We start from the raw sequence: 20,912 nt of genomic DNA, 5'->3' as shown, positions 1-20,912 counted from the left end.
TTACACGTGCTGTGCCAATTCTTTGGAATGCACTTCCCAGGTCAATACGATATCATTTTTTTAATTTTCCGTTGACATCGTCATATCAGCGTTTGTTTTTTTGCGAGACGAGTTGTAGTTTTTCAATGGCACCATTCATTTTACCATTCGAGGTATTAAAGGGAACCTGTCACCTCTTTCTGCCGCTATAAAATGCAGCCGCTGCCTTTCAGGGCTTATCTACAGCATTCTATAATGCTGTAGATGAGCGCCCAACCTGAAAGATAAGAAAAATAAGTTTTATTATACTCACGCGGGGGGGGGGGGGGGGGGGTCCAATGCGGTCCGGTCAGATGGGCGTCGCAGGTCCGGGTCCTCCCATCTTCATGCGATGACGTCCTCCTGCTTGCTTCGTGTCCTGCTCCTGTGCAGATGTACTGATCTGCCCTGTTGAGGGCAGAGCAAAGTACTGCAGTGCGCAGGTGTCGGGAAAGGTCACAGAGGCCCAGCGCCTGGGCACTGCAGTGCTTTGCTCTGCCCTCAACAGGGCAGATCAGTACGCCTGCGCAGGAGCGGGACACGAAACAAGCAGGAGGATGACATCGCATGAAGATGGGAGGCGCAGGTCCGGCGCCTCCCATCTTCATGCGATGTCATCCTCCTGCTTGTCCCATCAAACCGGACCGCCCCCGGGTAAGTATAATAAAACTTATTTTTCTTAGCTTGCAGGTTGGACCGGGGGCTCATCTACAGCATTTCAGAAAGCTGTAGAAGGCGGTGGCCGCGTCTTATAGCGGCAAAAAGAGGTGACAGGTTCCCCAACTCCAGTCCTCAAGGCCCACCAACAGATCATGTTTTCAGGATTTCCTTTGTATTGCACAGGTGATGCAATTATCACCTGAGCAATACTACGGAAATCTTGAAAACATGATCTGTTGGTGGGCCTTGAGGACTGGAGTTGGAGAACCCTGCTTTAAGAAATGGTAAAAAATTTCCAAGTGTGGTGAAATTGTGAAAAAAAAAACAATGTAATCTCGCAATTTCTTTGTTTGGGTACATTGTGGTTTAAAAAAAAATTACCTTGTATATGATTCTACAGGTCAGTAGGATTCGTGCAACACTAAACCTGTAGAAATTTTAAGAGGTGGATAAAGAGCAGCAACAGTTTTTTTTTTTGGTTGATGGAGAAGTGCGTCTTCACAGAAGGTGGGCTTCGCAGGAGAGCCACGTTGGTGGCGACAGGTGCTTTATTTTTAACAAGCGCAAAAGACCACTGACATACATCATAAAATACGATTATTTTATATAATCAATCACGAGAATTTTTTTTTTTTGCAGCGCGGATGGAAACATTTAAAAGCACATTTCCCCTGTAATGGAGGGGGGGGCATATCAAATTCAGCCTCCTGGCCACACTGGGGAGCTGGTCTGGGGCTGTTAGGACTTGGCAGCTCCTGCTTTCCCAGCACCTGATAATTACTGGATCAGGTGGACGAAGAGCTGTCAGCACCTCCTAACCTGTACACACCACTCTTGTTGTGTTTACATTGATCAGGAAGGCAGAGCTGGTAATAAACCATCTCTGCCAGCAGTGTCTGACAATCTTTTGCAGCCGCTTACTGGGCAATGACATTTTGGACTACGACGACCGACAGCCCAGATGTTTGAAGTTGGTAAGGAATTAGTTAATATCCAGGAGGATTGTATCTGTGCCACTTACCTGGTGCAAAGTTTGTTTTGCCATAAAATCTGACCATGCCAAGTCTCTGCCCGACCACAAGAACACGGTCACCAGGCTGGAACTCCATCTGTTCTGAGGTAGGGCTTTCCGCAGAGGGCAATACCGGGGTCTGATGACCTACAAAGAGAGTCATGTAAATAAAAAAAAAAAAAAAAAAAGGAGGGAGCAGAAGAGGGGAAAAAGGAGACAGGAGTGCAAGAGCGGACCCTGGAACACCTCACTGTGATGGCCATAATTCTAATATTACAGTGCAAGGTCAGAAAAAGTGACCTGGTAATAAATATCTTAAAATGCAATTCCACAAGACAATATAATATCTGGACCAGGTGCCGTCTAAGGTTCAACTAGGGTTTTTGTGCATTAGGGTGTGATCGCAGGGAGAGACCGGACTTGTAGCGTTACCAGTCCTATATGCCGAGGACCGGGGCCGGACCACAGCTGTCTGTGGCAGCCAGGGATGACTGGGGAGGGGCGGCTTGGACGCAACAAAGGAGGAGGATGATGAAAATGAAGATGAACAAAAGCTGCTGGATCCGTTGCAGGAAGCTGAAATTTGGAATGAAACAATTATGACAGCGACAGGTGAGAACAGAAAAACAGTACGATGCTATGGGGGACAGAGCCAGCCCTCTCCTTACATAGCATCTTACTGTGTCTCATTGATGGAGGGTATGTTAGAAGGGGGCTGGCTCTACCTCCCCAATAGCATGTTAGTGTCTCATTGATGGAGGGTATGGGGTGCAGAGCCAGACCCCCTTTTTACATCCCTTCTAACCATGAGACACATTATGATGCTATGGGGGAGAGAGCCAGGCTCCTTCTATCCCCTTTAAGCATGAAACAATACAGTGAGATGCTATGGGGAGCAGAGACAGCCCACTTCTTACATCCCCTCCATCAATGAGACAGTACAATGCTATGAGGGAGCCAGCCCCTTTCTTACATTCCCACTAACCATGAGACACAGTAAAATGCTATGGGGGACAGAGCCAGCCCCCTTCTTACATCCCCTTCATCAATGGACACAGTGAGATGCTATGGGGGACAGAGCTAGCCCCCTTCTTACATCCCCTCTAACCATGAGACACAGTAAAATGCTATGGGGGACAGAGCCAGCTCCCTTCTTACATCCCCTTCATCAATGGACACAGTAAGATGCTATGGGGGACAGAGCCAGCCCCCTTCTTACAGCCCCTCTAACCATGAAACACTGTAAGATGCTATAGAGGATTGAGCCAGTCCCCCTTCTAAGGTTTTCAGAAAAGATTTTAAGATTTTTTTTTTTACTTTTTTTTTTATCCAGAACAAAAAGAAATCTATGAATCCCGGATGACAGGACCACTGTATTGGATAGGAGAAATGACAAAACATGGAGCAGGGCAGGTAAGTCTGAATTGATGGAAAGCATCCTGTCCCAGGACGGGGTAGCACAGGTAGTGGCCGGCTGACACAAGCTTCCCTCTGCTGCACGGTAGTGACCGATGTGTCAGACAGAACTGCTCCCCAGCCTGCCCATTAAAAGGTAATCTCTCATGCTGTGCATGCTGCCATCACATCATCACCTTTCTTAGAGGATGCAGAATTCAAGGAATCGTCGTTGCTTTGGATAAATGTTGTTTTTTTCTTAAAAGGAGGCCGACCTGCAAGACACGATGACAAAATCATGTTATATTGGGATTGGAAATGGTCAATAACTGCATTAAATTCTACCTGACAGAGATTTACTGAAGATTCAAAATTACAATGGTTATTGGAAACAGTCAGTAAGCATGTCATTACATACATTCTTCAGCAAAGATTAGCTAAGAGCTAATAGCAGATTGTAAAGTACCTGGTGTAAAATCACCAGACACTGAAAACACAAATAATCCAGGAAGATTTCAGCAATGAAGCAGCAGAATATGAGAGCAGCTCTGGAGAATGAAGCTGGAATCACACGAGCGTATAACATTGGATGTGATCTGCTCATGACCCTCGGCTCCGGCTCTGCTGCGAGCGTAATCCGAGTGTCAGTGCTCTGGATCCGGTCCTCTCACATGCAAGAATCGCAGCACAGGTGCGGAGGAGATAGAGAAAGTAGTTTCTCCATCTCCTCCATTGCCTGACTCTTCGTATATCGTACTACACTGGCATGACATCTGAGTGCAGTCCAATGTTTCACACGCATCCATAGACTTGCAAGCATGCGTGCGAGCCCAATCTCACTGCCATTCGCAACATGCTGCCAAATCGCAAAGAGAAAAAAATCGCTGATGCGATCTGCCCCATAGAATAACACTGAGCCAAGAGCTATCTGATAAACCACCACACTGCACTCAGCCGTGTTATATAGTAGTGTGACCAAGCCCCAATACAGGGTGGTAACTCGGCATCAGTAATGTAATGTATGTACACAGTGACTGCACCAGCAGAATAGTGAGTGCAGCTCTGGGGTATAATACAGGATGTAACTCAGGATCAGTAATGTAATGTATGTACACAGTGACTGCACCAGCAGAATAGTGAGTGCAGCTCTGGAGTATAATACAGGATGTAACTCAGGATCAGTAATGTAATGTATGTACACAGTGACTGCACCAGCAGAATAGTGAGTGCAGCTGTGGAGTATAATACTGGATGTAACTCAGGATCAGTAATGTATGTACACAGTGACTGCACCAGCAGAATAGTGAGTGCAGCTCTGGAGTATTAGGCTATGTTCACACGCTGCGGTTCCGCTGCGGTTTTGGCCGCAGCAGAACTGCAGCAGTTGTGCAGTGTACAGTAACATGTTATCCTATGGGATTAACATTCTGCTGTGCACACGCTGCAAATTTTTATCTGCGGAAAAGCTGCGGTTTTGAATCCGCAGAAACAATTGACATGGCAATTATTTCTGCGGTTTGCCACCTATTCCATTGTCCAGGTGGCAAACCGCAGGCCAAACCGCAGGTAAAACCGCAGGTATTTTACCTGCGGTTCTGCAGATAAAAATCCACAGACCAATCTGCAGTGTGTGCACATAGCCTAATACAGGATGTAACTCAGGATCAGTGCAGGATCAGTAATGTGATGATTTATGTATATCTAGATGTACACAGTAAAATGCTGGTACCATTTTCCATGCAGACCCGAATATTTTGCCAGCGGTTACCCGTGTTGATTTTTGATGTAACGTGGCTCAGGTCAATCTTAGTAGATTTGATAGGACCCATCGTCTTGTTAGAGGAGCTTCTGATAAAGGTCTTCATTGGTTCGATTGCTCGTCTTACCTTTGACAGAGGCGCAAAGATTCCTGATTGGAGATTATATGTTAATATTCGTTCGTATCAAGTTAAAATCGGTATAACATTACATAAAACACATTTTTACCGTGTTTGGGCAAACACTTAAAATACTGGACTCCGCTCACACTGCCGTCGTTCTTCCCATCCGCGTCAGCCATCTCTATTCCTGCCCACTGGCCCATAGCAAACTGAGTGGGTCCACAATACCGCAGTGTGCCGACCTACAAAGAGAAAAAAGCCAATCGTGAGGATTTCAGCTTGGAAACTCGATGTATCCAACCATGAAAACGGAGGTCCGGACTGGAGTACAGGATTCAGAGCTTAATTTTACTTCTCCTGAAAGCAATGAGTCAATTTCAGCACCCCAATTATTTATTTTTTTTTTTTACTTACTGAGCAGTATGAGGTTTTGTTTTATCCAGACACGGTTTTACTTTTTTCCTTTTTGGCGGTTCGCACACACTACAGTGAAATTTATATTCATTTTCTTGTGACAAATAGATAAAAAATATCACATTTCACTGATTAATGAATTCTTAGCTTATTATGACCACATACATGCACAATATACAGTATGTAGGGTTGTTTAGTTGTGATGTTTATGCAAGAAAATTGTTAATTCTATTTAAAAGCAAAAAAGCATTTTTTTTTTTTTTTTTTTTTTTTAAACCTTTTAATGACCAGGCTCATTTCAGTGCCATTCACTTTGGCATCATGAGGCGCTGATAACGTGGAGATGGATCCCGTATTTAAATTTATATTCAGGAACTATGGCAACACAAACAAAATATTTTTGTTTTTTTTGTTTTTGTCTTTTTAAACAAAGTTTAGATTTTTTTTGCCACTTAAAAAATAAATAAAATAAAAAAAGCGATACATACTTGGTATTGGCGTAATTGTAGCGACCAGCAAAATCATGTTGCCAGGTCATTTTTACAGTTTATTTTTGCACCATGTAATAATCATGGAATTGTGTTTCGTTTTATTTGCGCAGTATTACCTTACTTCGATTTATTTTTTTTTTCTGTTTTTCAGCACATTGTATGGTAAATGAATGGAGCCAAACAAAACGCCAACTCTCCCTGCAAGAAATAAGAAGCCATCGTACGGCGATGGGGACGGAAAAATTAAAAAATAAAAAAAGTTCTGCCTCTTTGAAAAAGAGAGGAAAAAATCAAATGAAAAAAAAAAAATAAAAAAAATGTTTATATCTTTCTAACCTTTTAGGGACTCGTGTAGCGTAAACCCGCCTTTTATCACCACCGAGAAGCTTTCAGAGGGTTAAGAAAACAACTAAAATCCAGTAGCCAATAAAAAAAACGGAAAAATGGACTCATTATAAGAAGTGAGCGGCATTCGTTTCCCAGCGGGTAATTACGCCCTACTACCCATTGTCCCAGAAAACAAGGACAGCTGGCACCAGCCACAAAGCGCCAGTCGCTCGCTGATTGCTTGGTAGAAGGAGATATCTGAGCCATATGGAAAGAACGGGCTGTGCCGCCATCGCACATATGGAGGGAACAGAGCTGCCAATAGGTAGTATTAGCGAGGTCGGGGTTATTAAAGCTGAAAAAAAAAACAAAACAAAAAAAAACTGTGTACCATGCTCCAAATACACGTGCATGCAGCACCCATCCGCTGGGATTATAGAGGCCATCCAGCTTTAACGCTTATATCTCTGCTTGCTGGCAGTGAACGTTTCCCAGCTGAGTTTTTGCTACAATTGTAACCTTTTATGAGCTATAGATTGACACATTGCAACAAAATCAGACACAGATGCTGTCGGTATATGTTAATTAAAGGGAGTTGGACGGAATCGGGAGGCGAGGGTTGCTGGTAACATCGCTTCTACAGATAACTGCCAGGGTGCGTGCACACACTCTACAGGGTCCGTGCATGTACCGCCACCTCTATGTTCCTCCGCTCTCGAGGTGGATCTGGGTTCTACAGCTGGAATTATATCTTGTGGATATGCCACAAGTGTCGTAGATGGGACACCCCATTAAAGAAGCACTTCTCCTACATCACCGTTTTTATCCTCTTAATATACTGCAATCATTATATAGCACTGTACACTTACAATTGCTCATTTTACCTTTCTTTCCAGCTAATCCTTCTCTTTTCCATTAGGTCTATGACATCACATGATTAATAACTGACAAGCTGAATCCTTCTAAGCTCTATGTAGAAACAGGAGGTTAATTTTTCCTGCATGAGTCATCAGTTACTGCAAAAGTCCCTGGCAGTCGGGGGAGAAGGGAGCAGATGGGTCAGGAGTTGAAGTGGGGAATGATTTCTACAGGGACAAGAGACTTCCTTTTTCTACACAGAGCAAAGAAAAGAGAAGCATTATCTGGGTAGAAATGAAAAAAATAGCAATAGAAAGTACACGGTGCTATATAATATGATTGCAATATATTAAGGCGATAAATAGTTTGATGGGAGGAAGAGTGCTTCTTTAAACAGGACATTTCTGTAGCATATTTTAATAGAACTATTCCGTTGCTCTGTTATTCCTCCTGAAAATATAGAATCAACTGTTTGTAGGGTCACATAAGCAATGGGAACACCCAAAAGTCATTTTCTCCATATATTTCCAGCAGCACGACACCACAATATTCTTTTAGGGAAAGAAAAAATATTGACATATGTGAAACGTCAGTAAACATGAAGAAAACCTAAAAAAAAAAAAAAAAATGCTGCAGAACTCCAGCTCCACACTAGTAAACATGAAGAGGGAGCCCCCTGGTGGCCACGTCACCCTGCAACACACAAATTGTGTGCGGAGCTTACTGGACCAATTAATCTGGCTTCAATCATCAACCGCTCTAATTGCATCTACAAATGCTGAGCAGCTACATATCATAAAGCCCCAAAATATCCGGCTGTAATCTCCTCGTCACATTCTGACATGTTAATTGCTCCGAGATTAGGAAAACACATCACTCACCGAGAAGTGAGTCGTAAAGAGCAATGGATGCATGGGGAAATCAGCAGCAAAGCATAGAGCCATAAATATGCCGCTTCTTCACACCCTCCTCTACTGCCAACATTGTGCAAAAGAACAGAGAAGGGGAACCCGGCGTCTACGCTCCCGGGGATAATTATAGACATAAAGACAATCAGGGGGGCAGCAATGTTCAGCAGCAATACCCCAGCGATTCCCTCTCAGTCTCTGCATTTTCTTTCATCCCATTTAGTTCCATATTACAATTAAAACTGAGAATGATATAAAGAAATCACCTCTGTCTCAGCTCAGCAATGTCCCACTCGTCGTCCTCACACAAGGTACTAATATATTTGTATTCATGAATACGCCCTGATCTTCAGATATCAGCGCCCACCCCGGGGTCCACTTCATGCTTGCGCTCCAGAGTGTCGACATGTCATTATAGCTGTGCGTGAAGGGGGCTCATTTCAATAGCAAAGCCTTTTTTTCACGTATGGCCAATACATAGAAAGAGAAGGGGGCTGGCTAAGCTATTGAAATAAGATAATCAGCCAGTACCCTTTACGTGCTGAAAGTGGAGTTGCCAGGACTGGAACAGTGGAATGGATGACTTCAGATCACGGCAACTCTTAACAGACCTAAAGATACATTTTTGAGAATGGGAGACTCCTATAAAGAGGAACACAAAGCTTAGAAATAAATGGCTGCCGTTAACCTGGAGATTGAGCAATCCCTCCATATTGGAGGCAAATCATCAGATGTGTTGGAAGGGTCTCCCCCCAAATGATGCAACTAGAATTTCAACGCCCGAGGTTTTCTTTTCAGACAGTGGCAACATTTTTCTCTTTCCCAATGGAAAACACATGAACGCTCGGTGGAGTTGAGCACTCATGTGTATATGAGAGACAGGAGACATGGCTCGGGATGATTAACCTCTTGTTGATCTGTTCCTTGTTCACTCTGAGAATGGCTTAATATTTCTGCTCTGTTCTAAGACATGGCTGAGGCTGGAAAGAGGGAGGCAGAGGCTGGAGAGAGGGAGGCTGGAGGCGGAGGGGGAATGCGGGTCGGCCTCTCTCACGTGACACAGAAAATAATTCTTGATATCTCTCTCAATTTGAATTGTAGTATGAAATGACATAAGATCATGGGATATGAGATTACGGGAAGGAAGTGCTGTGATATTAGGGATATTATTTTAAAATATGTATTTTTTTACATTTAGTGTTTCCTTTAAGAATGTGGATATCACATAGATAAAGGGATAGTGGGATTAATTGGATAAGATAGGAAAGATAAAGCAATAAATCCTATAGGTACATGCACCATAGAGCGGACAATATAAAATCTGCAATCACTGTAGAAAGTTCTGCAATTACTTAAGATCTACGATTACAAAAAATGGATTCTTGTTTACATCTAGAAAGTAGGTACATTTCTGATACATTGCACGGCTGAGGGTTTGAGACAATTGTATCCTGTGTAGACAATACTCTGTCTATCCCGGATACATTTCCAGTCTATCCCGGATACATTTCCAGTCTATCCCGGATACATTTCCAGTCTATCCCGGATACATTTCCAGTCTATCCCGGATACATTTCCAGTCTATCCCGGATACATTTCCAGTCTATCCCGGATACATTTCCAGTCTATCCCGGATACATTTCCAGTCTTAGGTCTGCACAGGTTAAACATGAATGTTATCATTCACTGTCGGCAAGCAGAGATCTCCACATGGTTTTCCCCACTTTAAGAAAACTGGACCCAAAACACTTTTATATACATAAAAACAAACAGAGAGGGTAGTCGCCCTCCCTGGCTCTCCGCTGCTGCTCTGCTCTCAGTGTTTTGGCTGTAGAAATGACATCACATCACAGCTGCAGCCAATCACTGTAGAGGGAATTAATTGGCTGCAGCCAATCAAGCTTTTGGGGTCCACTTTTCTTAAGTGTGTTAAATCCCTTTAAAACACGATACGGAACTGATAAACGATCTCTATTAGAAAGTTGCATTTTTCATTCTACAATGACTTTCTACCTTTCTGGGTGAAGCTGAAAAATGTCCAACATCCTGGCTATAAAGTGGTTAATGTTTCGGACCAGGGACTGACAGCTGACAGTATGCGTGGCCATCAATCACACAGAGACGAAGTTACCTTCTGTCCGGCTATCAGCACCCGGTCTCCCAGCTTCAGACCGGATGACTGCAGCGACACGTTTCCCGGCAGGTTATCGTAGTTGGGGAGGGAGATTTGTGGGAGATCACACAACAAGGGCATGGTATCCAGTAGGATCTGTTTGATCTCTTTTGCTACGGCAGCTGCATCCGCCATCTCCAGGGGCATGTCCACGGGGTCGGGAACCACATCCGCTGGAACACGGCCTTGGTCGTCCTGTAGAGAGACACACAAAGAGCTCAGTGACTGGGAGGTCCTGGAAAAAAAACACGTTCCACAGAACTGGAGCAATGTGCGCTCAAGAGGAAGGAGTCCACTCAATGCACAGAGTCATCGGTATTCATGAGCTGTGAGCAATTCTGCCCATGCCGGCTCATTGATTCCTTCCCATGTACAGTAATAAAGGGAAAGCTGTCAATCAGTGGCAGCAGGGTAGAGCCCAGCAGCTTATGAATACAAGGCAGCGCTGCAGATGATAAAGTATCTCACTGAATCCTGACAGATTCTCTTTAAACGGCTTTATCAAAGTCACACTTTGATCACCACTTAAAAAAAGTTTTGCAACCTTCTTATAAACTTTGACTAGCAAGTCCATATCATTTGTAATGTCCCTGCTTGCTGCTTGTGAATAAAACATTAAAAATTCAGGGGCCAGAAATGTGTCCTAACTTAAAGGGGTTGGCCGATCATAATCTATGATGTATCCTTAGGATAATTCAGTATCAGATCTATGTGACACTCAGCCCACCACCGATCAGATGCAGAACAGCTCGTTATTCTTTTGACCCCACCAATCGGATACCGATGACTTCTCAAACAGAAAAGGTTTCATTATATTACTCGTATTCAGAGTCTGGGATCCCATGCTGGCGCAGATCTACTTTCATACATCTGAGAAACTGTCACCTTGTATCAGTGTGAACTACAAGCCAACAAGTCTCTCTACTGCCCTGGACTCCAGGCCGATGCCTCTGGCTATGATGCATGAAGCAGAACCTCTACTTTAAGCAGGAAAGGTTTATGTCAATATAAATGAGAATGTTCCTCTTCACTGACTGCAAACAAAGACCTTTTTAAAAGATGAGGAATTGAAATGCAAAGATAGAGGAATGTTGCAAAGTTTATGTTTCGAAAAAAATACATCTTTAATAATTTTTGGTTCTCCTTTGGATGCAGACACAGGGCAAAAATCAGTCTCCACCCCCCTCTGGCAGCTGACAAGAGAGTCTCTGCTTTCTTCCCCTGTAGCGGTCTTTTCAGCTACACTGCCATGTATTGCAGAACCTCTGCTCCTTCCCTGACAAGCAGGCAGAAAGATCATTTCTATTGCCTGCCATGAAGGGAGCAGAGACTCACGCCAAAGAGCGACTTGAGTATGTGTATCCACCGGCTATTGGCTCATTAGAAGGACATGACTGAGCAGGGGCGACAACTGGCATTCAGCTCATTAGGAGGACAGGACTGAGCATGTGTAACCACAGTCACTCAGCTCATTAGGAGGATGTGCACATTGCTATACAATGAATACCAGGTGGCGCTATACTAACGTATGTCAACTTTTTAGTGAATGGCAATTATTATTCAGGTTTTATTATCTATCCAATAGTTACGATAATTAATGGTGGGATGACCCATCATTCAAAAGAAGTTTTTTCATGCTTTTGTAAACCAAAAATGGAGGGGTTGGTGTTTTAATTTAGATAAATAAAATCATCTTAAAAAAAAAAAAAAAAAAAAAAGAACAAAACATAGTAGTGACAAGTGTTAGAAATCATAAGCGCAGAAACAAAGTGTTATTTCCTGTGCAGAGCATTTCCTCCCCACAGGTGAGAAGATCTGCTGACTGCACAATATGACACAATAACTAGAATTAACCCCACAGTGACTGGGGAGATTCCCAGGTCCTGAGAGTTGCCCTGACGCTGGACCCCACCGATCTCAGCAAGAGCTCGAGCGTTTGATGTGTCTCCTATCTGTTGTTCTTAGGCAATAGCCTGGTTACAGTATAGTATTGGATTACTCGCTTTCAAGATCTGTTTTCAATCACTGATTAGGAACCTTTATTGTTTACTGGCAGAGTATAGACTATATAATGATGCGCTAAGAACTGTGGCGTATTGGAACAGAGCGGCCCATGTTCTCCTCCTCTTACCCGGAAGGCCGGATTGGCTCTGTATTCCAGCAGGGCTTTCACGGCTCCCAAGCACAGGTTTGAAGCGGCGATGTGCAGCGCTGTGCCGAAATCAAAGTCACTACAGGTGGCATCGACATCTGAAAGAAATAAAACGGTCACAGCGGGCGGCAGAGCGTGGAGTGGAGAGACACACGACTGGATAAAATGTCACCCAACTCCTCAGACAGGAAAAAAAACACATTAGATCCTCCTAATAAATCAGAGGGAGGCAGAAATGCTACACAGCGGCCGCCCACAAGGAACTGCCCTCCCCGAAAAGCCTCTACACCAAGACCAACGCTGAAAATAAACCAACTGTGGCATTCCTAAATCTGAACCTGCAGGACGCAGAGGTGTGATGGGGTACACACAGTGTTAGCTGATGATGGTGGCCACGTCCCTGCAGCATTCCCATAGCTCCATGGATTTCAGGGCTCATTGCGGACCTTGACCCCGGTATTTGCCAGACATCCTACCTCTTGGCTTTGAAGCCTTCAGGATGAGGTGAACCAACTCAGGAACATCAAAATAGGCAGCATAATGCAGAGCGTTCATATTAGTCCAGCGGCTCCGTAAGCTCACGTCTGCCCCCACGTCAATAAGGTAAGAGGCGAATTTTGCAGCGGTCTCTGCGTCTCCTGTGAGAGATAAATCACACATACCTTTAAGAAGTAACCATCACATACGGTGACGAAGACAAAGCTCTCTGTGTGCCGCAACTAAATGTCAGATGGCTCATTATTGCCTTTCATTGTTTTACTCCCAAATTATTTTTTTTGCACTTCGACTGACAGAACCGAGGGGAAGATAAAGAGCGGGATGTGCACACACATAACACAGAGTGGGACACTATTTCTCAATATGTCATTTGCATATACATGGAAACTGATCAACTGCAAAAAGCTTTAAAGTGTATGAAAAAAATATACATTATCAGAATCCTCCACCTTAGGAGGTTGAGTGGCGCTTGTGACGGACCATGGACGAGTGCCTGCACGGTCGGTAATTATATAGCACTTGTACAATTTAATAGAATAGACCTTGTGCAAGGAACCTGCTGGCACATCCGAGCAGTCACCGGTCGAAGCAATGTCATCAAAGCAGATTACCTCTCCATTCAGAAATGAGCGTCACCGGAGAAAACCCTAACAAGTCGAAGGCATTATATAAAAATGGAAAGATGTTGTCAGGTGCCACTAACTTCTGCACTGGAGGCGATTGCGGATGACGTTACGACCCTCACAAAAGGCAGGTGTCCAGTTGTATTAAAAAGGCCACATCGGCATCTGGACAGGTACGTGGGGTCCTAACATCATATGCATCGCTCACCTCCGATATGAAAGCGAGAGGCGTCAAGCAGCCCTATTTAAGACCAAATAGTATTTTTGTAGCCATCTGGGGCCTTGAACGTAGCAGAAGTCCACTTTTGCGCAGCTCTCACCGATGCCCTGCGCTCCAGATTTACAAGTGTAATGCAGCAGCGTCATATCCGTCAGCCCATCCCGGTCGTTGACGTTACATCCTCGCTTCAAAATCTGCAAGAAATAAATAAATAAAAAAAAGTTACATAAAAAGTGATCTTGGGATAAAATCATACATTCTCTGGAATATCTGAGGCAGGTGATATATTCAGCAACACAACATCTAACACATGCTGTAATCTATAGGATCTGCCATAAAGAATTAATCAGTGGAAGTCAAAAGGTTGCTCAAGGGGGTCTCATGTCCCCAATCTGGGGACGTTCCAGTCAACCAACATTTAACTTCTTTGCACATCTTGACGTCACCCTTATAACCTTTCATCACCTCCGCATAGTTGCAGTTTTTTTAGCGTGCGGATGAGTCTATCAAAGGCCCCCGTAGCTGCCATCTTGGTCATCCCATGAAGCCCAGTCTGTGACAGAGAACATTAATTTTTATATAAACTGCAATACTGTATACTTGTATCTAAAAAATGTTTTTTTTAAAAAAAAACCTTAAATCTTGTCTTTTCCCAATTTAAATGTAAAGAAATTTTAAAAAATTATACATTCAAAATTGCCACATCCGTAGAAGTCTGATTTATCAAAATATAAAAACAAAAACAAAAAATAAATAAACCGTGGCCCTGCAGTCACATCCCGCCAGGAAACAGACGCCAGCACGGATCAATGCTGCGGTCACTTACCGCACAGTTTATTTCGTTGCCGCACTGTGATGACACCTTGATTCAATTTTATGTGACTTTCTTCTTTTTTTTTTTTTTTTTTTTTTTTTTTTACTTCATCCCAGTATGGGACATGACCTTTCACTTGTTCGATTACTGATCTAAAACTCTGCATTGTAGGTATTAGACCTGTCAGCCACACTGACAGGAGGTTGTGCCAGGTCCTGCTTTATGGCATGACCTTACAGGCCACCATAGCTGGGCGACCACACAGCTATTAGATTAGACTGTGGACTTCATAGCTGCTGCCATCGGCACCACACAATCATGGTGTGCTGATGGAGACAAAGATGAAGACCCTTCCTTAAATAAGCAGAACTATGCTGCCAAGACTACATCTTGCTCCATAAAAAATAAATAAATCGTACAGCTATGTCAATGGAAAAAACGTTATGGGGTTCTTGGAGGAAGGGTAGAAAAATAAATGAAAGCGTTAAATGAAAGATGGTCCAGTCTCACAAAACGCACAAATACATACAGGGGTCCGAGGTCTCCATTCCGTCAGAACTATAGAACTCACCACAGATAACTCATCCAATCCAGACCATCAGTGGGAATCTCACCACTCCGGTAACCGCTACATCTCTCCAAATCATCAATTTAGCCAACTATTCTCCTTCTCCTATTGAAACTTCTGTCCTACAAAGAGGGCTCACTTTCTCCCACTCAGGCTCTGGATAAGTTTGACCTGGTCAAAGACCTCCATCTCTTTTGTCAAAAATTAATTTTCCAGATCATTCATAACAAACCAGGCATCATGTATACCCTGGCTGAGGACGAGAGACAAGCGTTACAAGATTTACTTGACCTGCTACAGGATAATGAATCTGGACCAGGTAGGATGGCTTTCCCCACACAGGAATAAATCTAAGGCTTCCCCCTCATTTTCGCTCGTCCCTGCTGTAAAAAAAAATATTTTTCAAACTGAGAAATCTCTCAGATGTCCTTTGGGATTGAGGGTCCACACAACCTTACCCCTAGCCAGAGAAGAGCACTCACTTCCCTCAAAAACAACAACACTCAGATGTTGAACATGGGGCTTATGTAAACGACATAATAAATGTGTCCGTCCCCAATCGTTGGCATTAACCCAAACTAGTGGGTTATCTACGATTCGTCTAGTGATCAACCATCCTCCACCTCGTGCAGTGCACTCATGGACCCACCTCGTGCCCGATTACGTCTATGTTCTGCTGGACTTGCGGGACCCATTGTCTTAGGATGGCAAAAAGCTCAGAAACCGAGGTGTCCGGATCAAACAGAATATCCTGGCAGGCAGCATCGTTAGGGTCAAAAAAGGAGAATTCTGCAAAATAAATAAATAGTGATAATTAAGGGAGCAGCCTATATCTGAGGGGTCCTGCGGCCCGAGTCATATTAGACTGAGCTCAGACATTTAATTAAAGGGTTGTGCAGCAGAGCTCATATCCTTGTGTCATATATGTGATACCTGCTGGATATCCAATGGTTTGTGCCTCTAAACACGAATATGGAGGCTACTGCACAACTCCTTTATAAGGAATAAGAGAAATATTAATGCTCCTTAATCCATCGTGGATATTACCCCTGTTGGGGTGCAGGAACATGCGATTCTGCAGCCCAACAGGAGGAAGCCAGTGCAACTCTGTTTGCAGCTTTTGATGTGACTGGAGTCAGTACTTTTGTCAGACCACTCTGCAGGGGCGTCATGCATGAAGGAAACCTCAGAGTCTGTGTGCCGGAAGATCACTGCACAAACCTCACTATACAGGTCTCATGCAGACGCCGACACAGATCTGCACTCAATCTGTACCATACCCAGCACTGACAGCCACACACTCATATAATCAGGACAACCCTCTCATTTATCCCTATTGAAGCGAACAATCAGGGTCCAGAGCAGAGGAAACATCGCTATCAGCGACTACATACCAGGACTCGGGGGCATTGCCTGCATCCTTATGGATTTTGGGAAGCTCCTGAGCGACACTCAAGAGTAGGCAAAAATATATATATGGCATCGTGATTACTCGCTAATCCCGCCCTCTGCACAGTAGCTCCGCCCCCCACCACATCACCGCACATAATCCCGGCCCCCCACCACATCACCGCACATAATCCCGGCCCCCCACCACATCACCGCACATAATCCCGGCCCCCCACCACATCACCGCACATAATCCCGGCCCCCCACCACATCACCGCACATAATCCCGGCCCCCCACCACATCACCGCACATAATCCCGGCCCCCCACCACATCACCGCACATAATCCCGGCCCCCCACCACATCACCGCACATAATCCCGGCCCCCCACCACATCACCGCACATAATCCCGGCCCCCCACCACATCACCGCACATAATCCCGGCCCCCCACCACATCACCGCACATAATCCCGGCCCCCCACCACATCACCGCACATAATCCCGCCCCCCACCACATCACCGCACACAATCCCGCCCCCCCACCACATTACCGCACACAATCCCACCCCCCCACATCACCGCACATAATCCCGGCCCCCCACCACATCACCGCACATAATCCCGGCCCCCCACCACATCACCGCACATAATCCCGGCCCCCCACCACATCACCGCACATAATCCCGGCCCCCCACCACATAACCGCACATAATCCCGGCCCCCCACCACATCACCGCACATAATCCCGCCCCCCACCACATCACCGCACATAATCCCGCCCCCCCACCACATTACCGCACACAATCCCACCCCCCCACATCACCACACATAATCCCGCCCCCCACATTACCACACATAATCCCGCCCCCCACATTACCACACATAATCCCGCCCCCCACCACATTACCACACGAGGCTCCGCCCCCCACATTACCACGCGAGGCTCCGCCCCCCACATTACCACGCGAGGCTCCGCCCCCCACATTACCACACGAGGCTCCGCCCCCCACATTACCACACGAGGCTCCGCCCCCCACATTACCACACGCAGCACTTCCTATGTAATTCAACCACTTCAGCCAAGGTAAACGTACATTTAATTGTGTTAACAGAGAAATTTTAACTTAATTTTTGTTTCGTTATGAAATTTGTTTAGATGCTGGAATGAATAAAAAACGCACATCTTACTGAATCCAGTTGTTTTTGATTTTACACTGTGAATAAAATGTATCATTAGTATTATTCAGATTTTTAATGATTATTATTATTAACTTCATTGTAATTTACCACCTGCATAAGTGCTATTGAATGTTGTCATTATTTACTTTAGTTTAATCACCAGCAGCGTTAATTAGATAGCAATGAGCGTGCCGAGCGTTAGCTGGCTGGAACAGCTAGTTCCTATATATAATGCTCCGGTCAGTCTCAACGTCTCGTACTCACCACAGTCAGACGGCATCGGAGCTGCAGCCACAGAGAAGGTGACAGGTTGGCAGGAGTCAGGATAGCACGGCTGGAAGCGGTGGAAAACGGACAGAGCGTGTCCTTCGAGGTACCCGAGAGTCAGGTCCTCAATGGTCATTTTCTAGAAAACCACCTAGGGATTAGGAAAATAAAAAGGTGGGAGGACATTAGAGAAAAGCCACAATGAGTGGACAATCCAATAACAAGCGCCAGAAATAAACCTCTCACAACAGAGCACCTCCCGCACCCAGCAGCTGTGCCGCCCGCTTGTCACCAGATGCATTATATTTCAGAGGCTGCCTGACCCTGGTTCCAACTCTTCCCTTTCACCGTCCTCGGTACATTTTCACCTTTATTATCCTATGTTTAGGATTGAACATTGCAAACAAAGAATTACAAGCACTCATCAGGAGAACTAACAAGTCCTGTAGCGTTATCAGAGGCCCGACAGGGACCAAAGAGCCCCGCAAAATTATCAGAAACCCACCAGGGACCAACGAGCTCTGTAGCTTATTAGAGGCCCACCAAGGACCAAAGAACCCTGCAGTAAGGGCCAACCAGGGACCAAGGAACCTTGCAGTGTTTTCAGAGGCCCACTAGGGACAGAAAAGTCCCGCACTTTTATCAGAGGCCCCCAAGGACTGACTAGCTCAACAGCAGGAGCCTGCCAGGGACCTACAAGCCCCGCAGCATGATCAGAGGCCCACCTGGGACCTACAAGCCCCGCAGCATGATCAGAAGCCCACCTGGGACCTACAAGCCCCGCAGCATGATCAGAGGCCCACCTGGGACCTACAAGCCCCGCAGCATGATCAGAGGCCCACCTGGGACCTACAAGCCCCGCAGCATGATCAGAGGCCCACCTGGGACCTACAAGCCCCGCAGCATGATCAGAGGCCCACCTGGGACCTACAAGCCCCACAGCATGATCAGAGGCCCACCTGGGACCTACAAGCCCCGCAGCATTACCCGAGGCCCACCAGGGACCTACAAGCCCCGCAGCATTACCCGAGGCCCACCAGGGACCTACAAGCCCCGCAGCATTACCCGAGGCCCACCAGGGACCTACAAGCCCCGCAGCATTACCCGAGGCCCACCAGGGACCTACAAGCCCCGCAGCATTACCCGAGGCCCACCAGGGACCTACAAGCCCCGCAGCATTATCCGAGGCCCACCAGGGACCTACAAGCCCCGCAGCATTATCAGAGGCCCACCTGGGACCTACAAGCCCTGCAGCATTACCCGAGGCCCACCAGGGACCTACAAGCCCCGCAGCATTAGCCGAGGCCCACCAGGGACCTACAAGCCCCGCAGCATTAGCCGAGGCCCACCAGGGACCTACAAGCCCCGCAGCATTAGCCGAGGCCCACCAGGGACCTACAAGCCCCGCAGCATTATCCGAGGCCCACCAGGGACCTACAAGCCCCGCAGCATTATCCGAGGCCCACCAGGGACCTACAAGCCCCGCAGCATTATCAGAGGCCCACCAGGGACCTACAAGCCCCGCAGCATTATCAGAGGCCCACCAGGGACCTACAAGCCCCGCAGCATTATCAGAGGCCCACCAGGGACCTACAAGCCCCGCAGCATTATCAGAGGCCCACCAGGGACCTACAAGCCCCGCAGCATTATCAGAGGCCCACCAGGGACCTACAAGCCCCGCAGCATTATCAGAGGCCCACCAGGGACCTACAAGCCCCGCAGTATTATCAGAGGCCCACCAGGGCCCGGCAAGCTCTTATTAGAATAAAAAGATAAAAAATAAGATGAAATGGGTCTAAAATGATCAGCAACTTGCACCCCCTATGACTCATGACACTTGTACAGTTTTGATAAACGGTGCTACCACACTATTCCTAAATTTGCTAAATCCTGAGACTGAACCCCACTCCTGACCATTCCCTGCTGACACAGAGGCACTTGTTGCTACAATGCATCATGATGCTGTGTTGAATGTATGGCGGTAGAAGACTGACAGCACTGACTTATAACCGATGTACCCGCCTGTCACCTAGTTTGAAAGAGTTTGGGGAGCACACAGCTGCAGCGTGAGGTGCAGGTGGAAGGAAGTGGCGAACTCCACGAGCACCATGTATGAGAAATCTTCACCGCACACTGAAAGGTTAAGCGCAAATGTTTTTAATCTTTTAAAGTTGCTCAAAAATAAATGCAAGTGGCGGACAAGGCAAAAATATATATATGGTAAAAGCGACTTAACATTTTGACCCGATCCCAGGCCTTGATCACATAGTCGCTCTGGGGGAAGGGGGAGCAAAAACAGATGGTCAGTGCACAAACATATTATATACATATATTGTGTGTGTATGTATATATATATATATATATTTAAGTGGTGGAACTTGCACTATTGCTGACTGACTAAATACTTTTTTTCCCCATATATATATATATATATATATATATATATATATATATATATATATATATATATATATATATATATAGTGGGGAAAAAAAGTATTTAGTCAGTCAGCAATAGTGCAAGTTCCACCACTTAAAAAGATGAGAGGCGTCTGTAATTTACATCATAGGTAGACCTCAACTATGGGAGACAAACTGAGAAAAAAAAAATCCAGAAAATCACATTGTCTGTTTTTTTTTTTCATTTTCTTTGCATATTATGGTGGAAAATAAGTATTTGGTCAGAAACAAGCAATCAAGATTTCTGGCTCTTACAGACCTGTAACTTCTTCTTTAAGAGTCTCCTCTTTCCTCCACTCATTACCTGTAGTAATGGCACCTGTTTAAACTTGTTATCAGTATAAAAAGACACCTGTGCACACCCTCAAACAGTCTGACTCCAAACTCCACTATGGTGAAGACCAAAGAGCTGTCAAAGGACACCAGAAACAAAATTGTAGCCCTGCACCAGGCTGGGAAGACTGAATCTGCAATAGCCAACCAGCTTGGAGTGAAGAAATCAACTGTGGGAGCAATAATTAGAAAATGGAAGACATACAAGACCACTGATAATCTCCCTCGATCTGGTGCTCCACGCAAAATCCCACCCCGTGGGGTCAGAATG

General features: G+C 45.5%; 1 protein-coding gene across 4 annotated transcripts in view; it reads right to left on the bottom strand.

Annotated features, from left to right (window-relative positions):
* CLIP4 (CAP-Gly domain containing linker protein family member 4) overlaps window positions 1-20,912 on the bottom strand; it is a 45,302-nt gene that overhangs the window by 15,392 nt on the left and 8,998 nt on the right. For 3 of the 4 annotated variants that reach the window (XM_073556350.1, XM_073556351.1, XM_073556352.1), the window contains exons 2-12: window positions 17,846-17,999; window positions 15,661-15,800; window positions 13,730-13,823; window positions 12,765-12,926; window positions 12,268-12,386; window positions 10,095-10,331; window positions 5,072-5,207; window positions 4,854-4,994; window positions 3,283-3,360; window positions 2,123-2,266; window positions 1,700-1,837 (exon numbers count right to left, since the gene is read on the bottom strand). In XM_073556350.1, the coding sequence (XP_073412451.1) occupies window positions 1,700-1,837; window positions 2,123-2,266; window positions 3,283-3,360; window positions 4,854-4,994; window positions 5,072-5,207; window positions 10,095-10,331; window positions 12,268-12,386; window positions 12,765-12,926; window positions 13,730-13,823; window positions 15,661-15,800; window positions 17,846-17,984 (1,528 nt within the window). In that variant the 5' untranslated portion in view covers window positions 17,985-17,999. The remainder of the gene's footprint in view (window positions 1-1,699; window positions 1,838-2,122; window positions 2,267-3,282; window positions 3,361-4,853; window positions 4,995-5,071; window positions 5,208-10,094; window positions 10,332-12,267; window positions 12,387-12,764; window positions 12,927-13,729; window positions 13,824-15,660; window positions 15,801-17,845; window positions 18,000-20,912) is intronic. The other variant, XM_073556353.1, reaches the window with a different exon arrangement.

Source organism: Dendrobates tinctorius, unplaced genomic scaffold, assembly GCF_039654945.1.
Source record: "Dendrobates tinctorius isolate UK_male_01 unplaced genomic scaffold, ASM3965494v1 ptg000232l, whole genome shotgun sequence".
NCBI lineage: Eukaryota > Metazoa > Chordata > Amphibia > Anura > Dendrobatidae > Dendrobates > Dendrobates tinctorius.
Note: the sequence above shows the minus strand (reverse complement) of the source record. Positions and strands in the feature narration are given on the sequence as shown.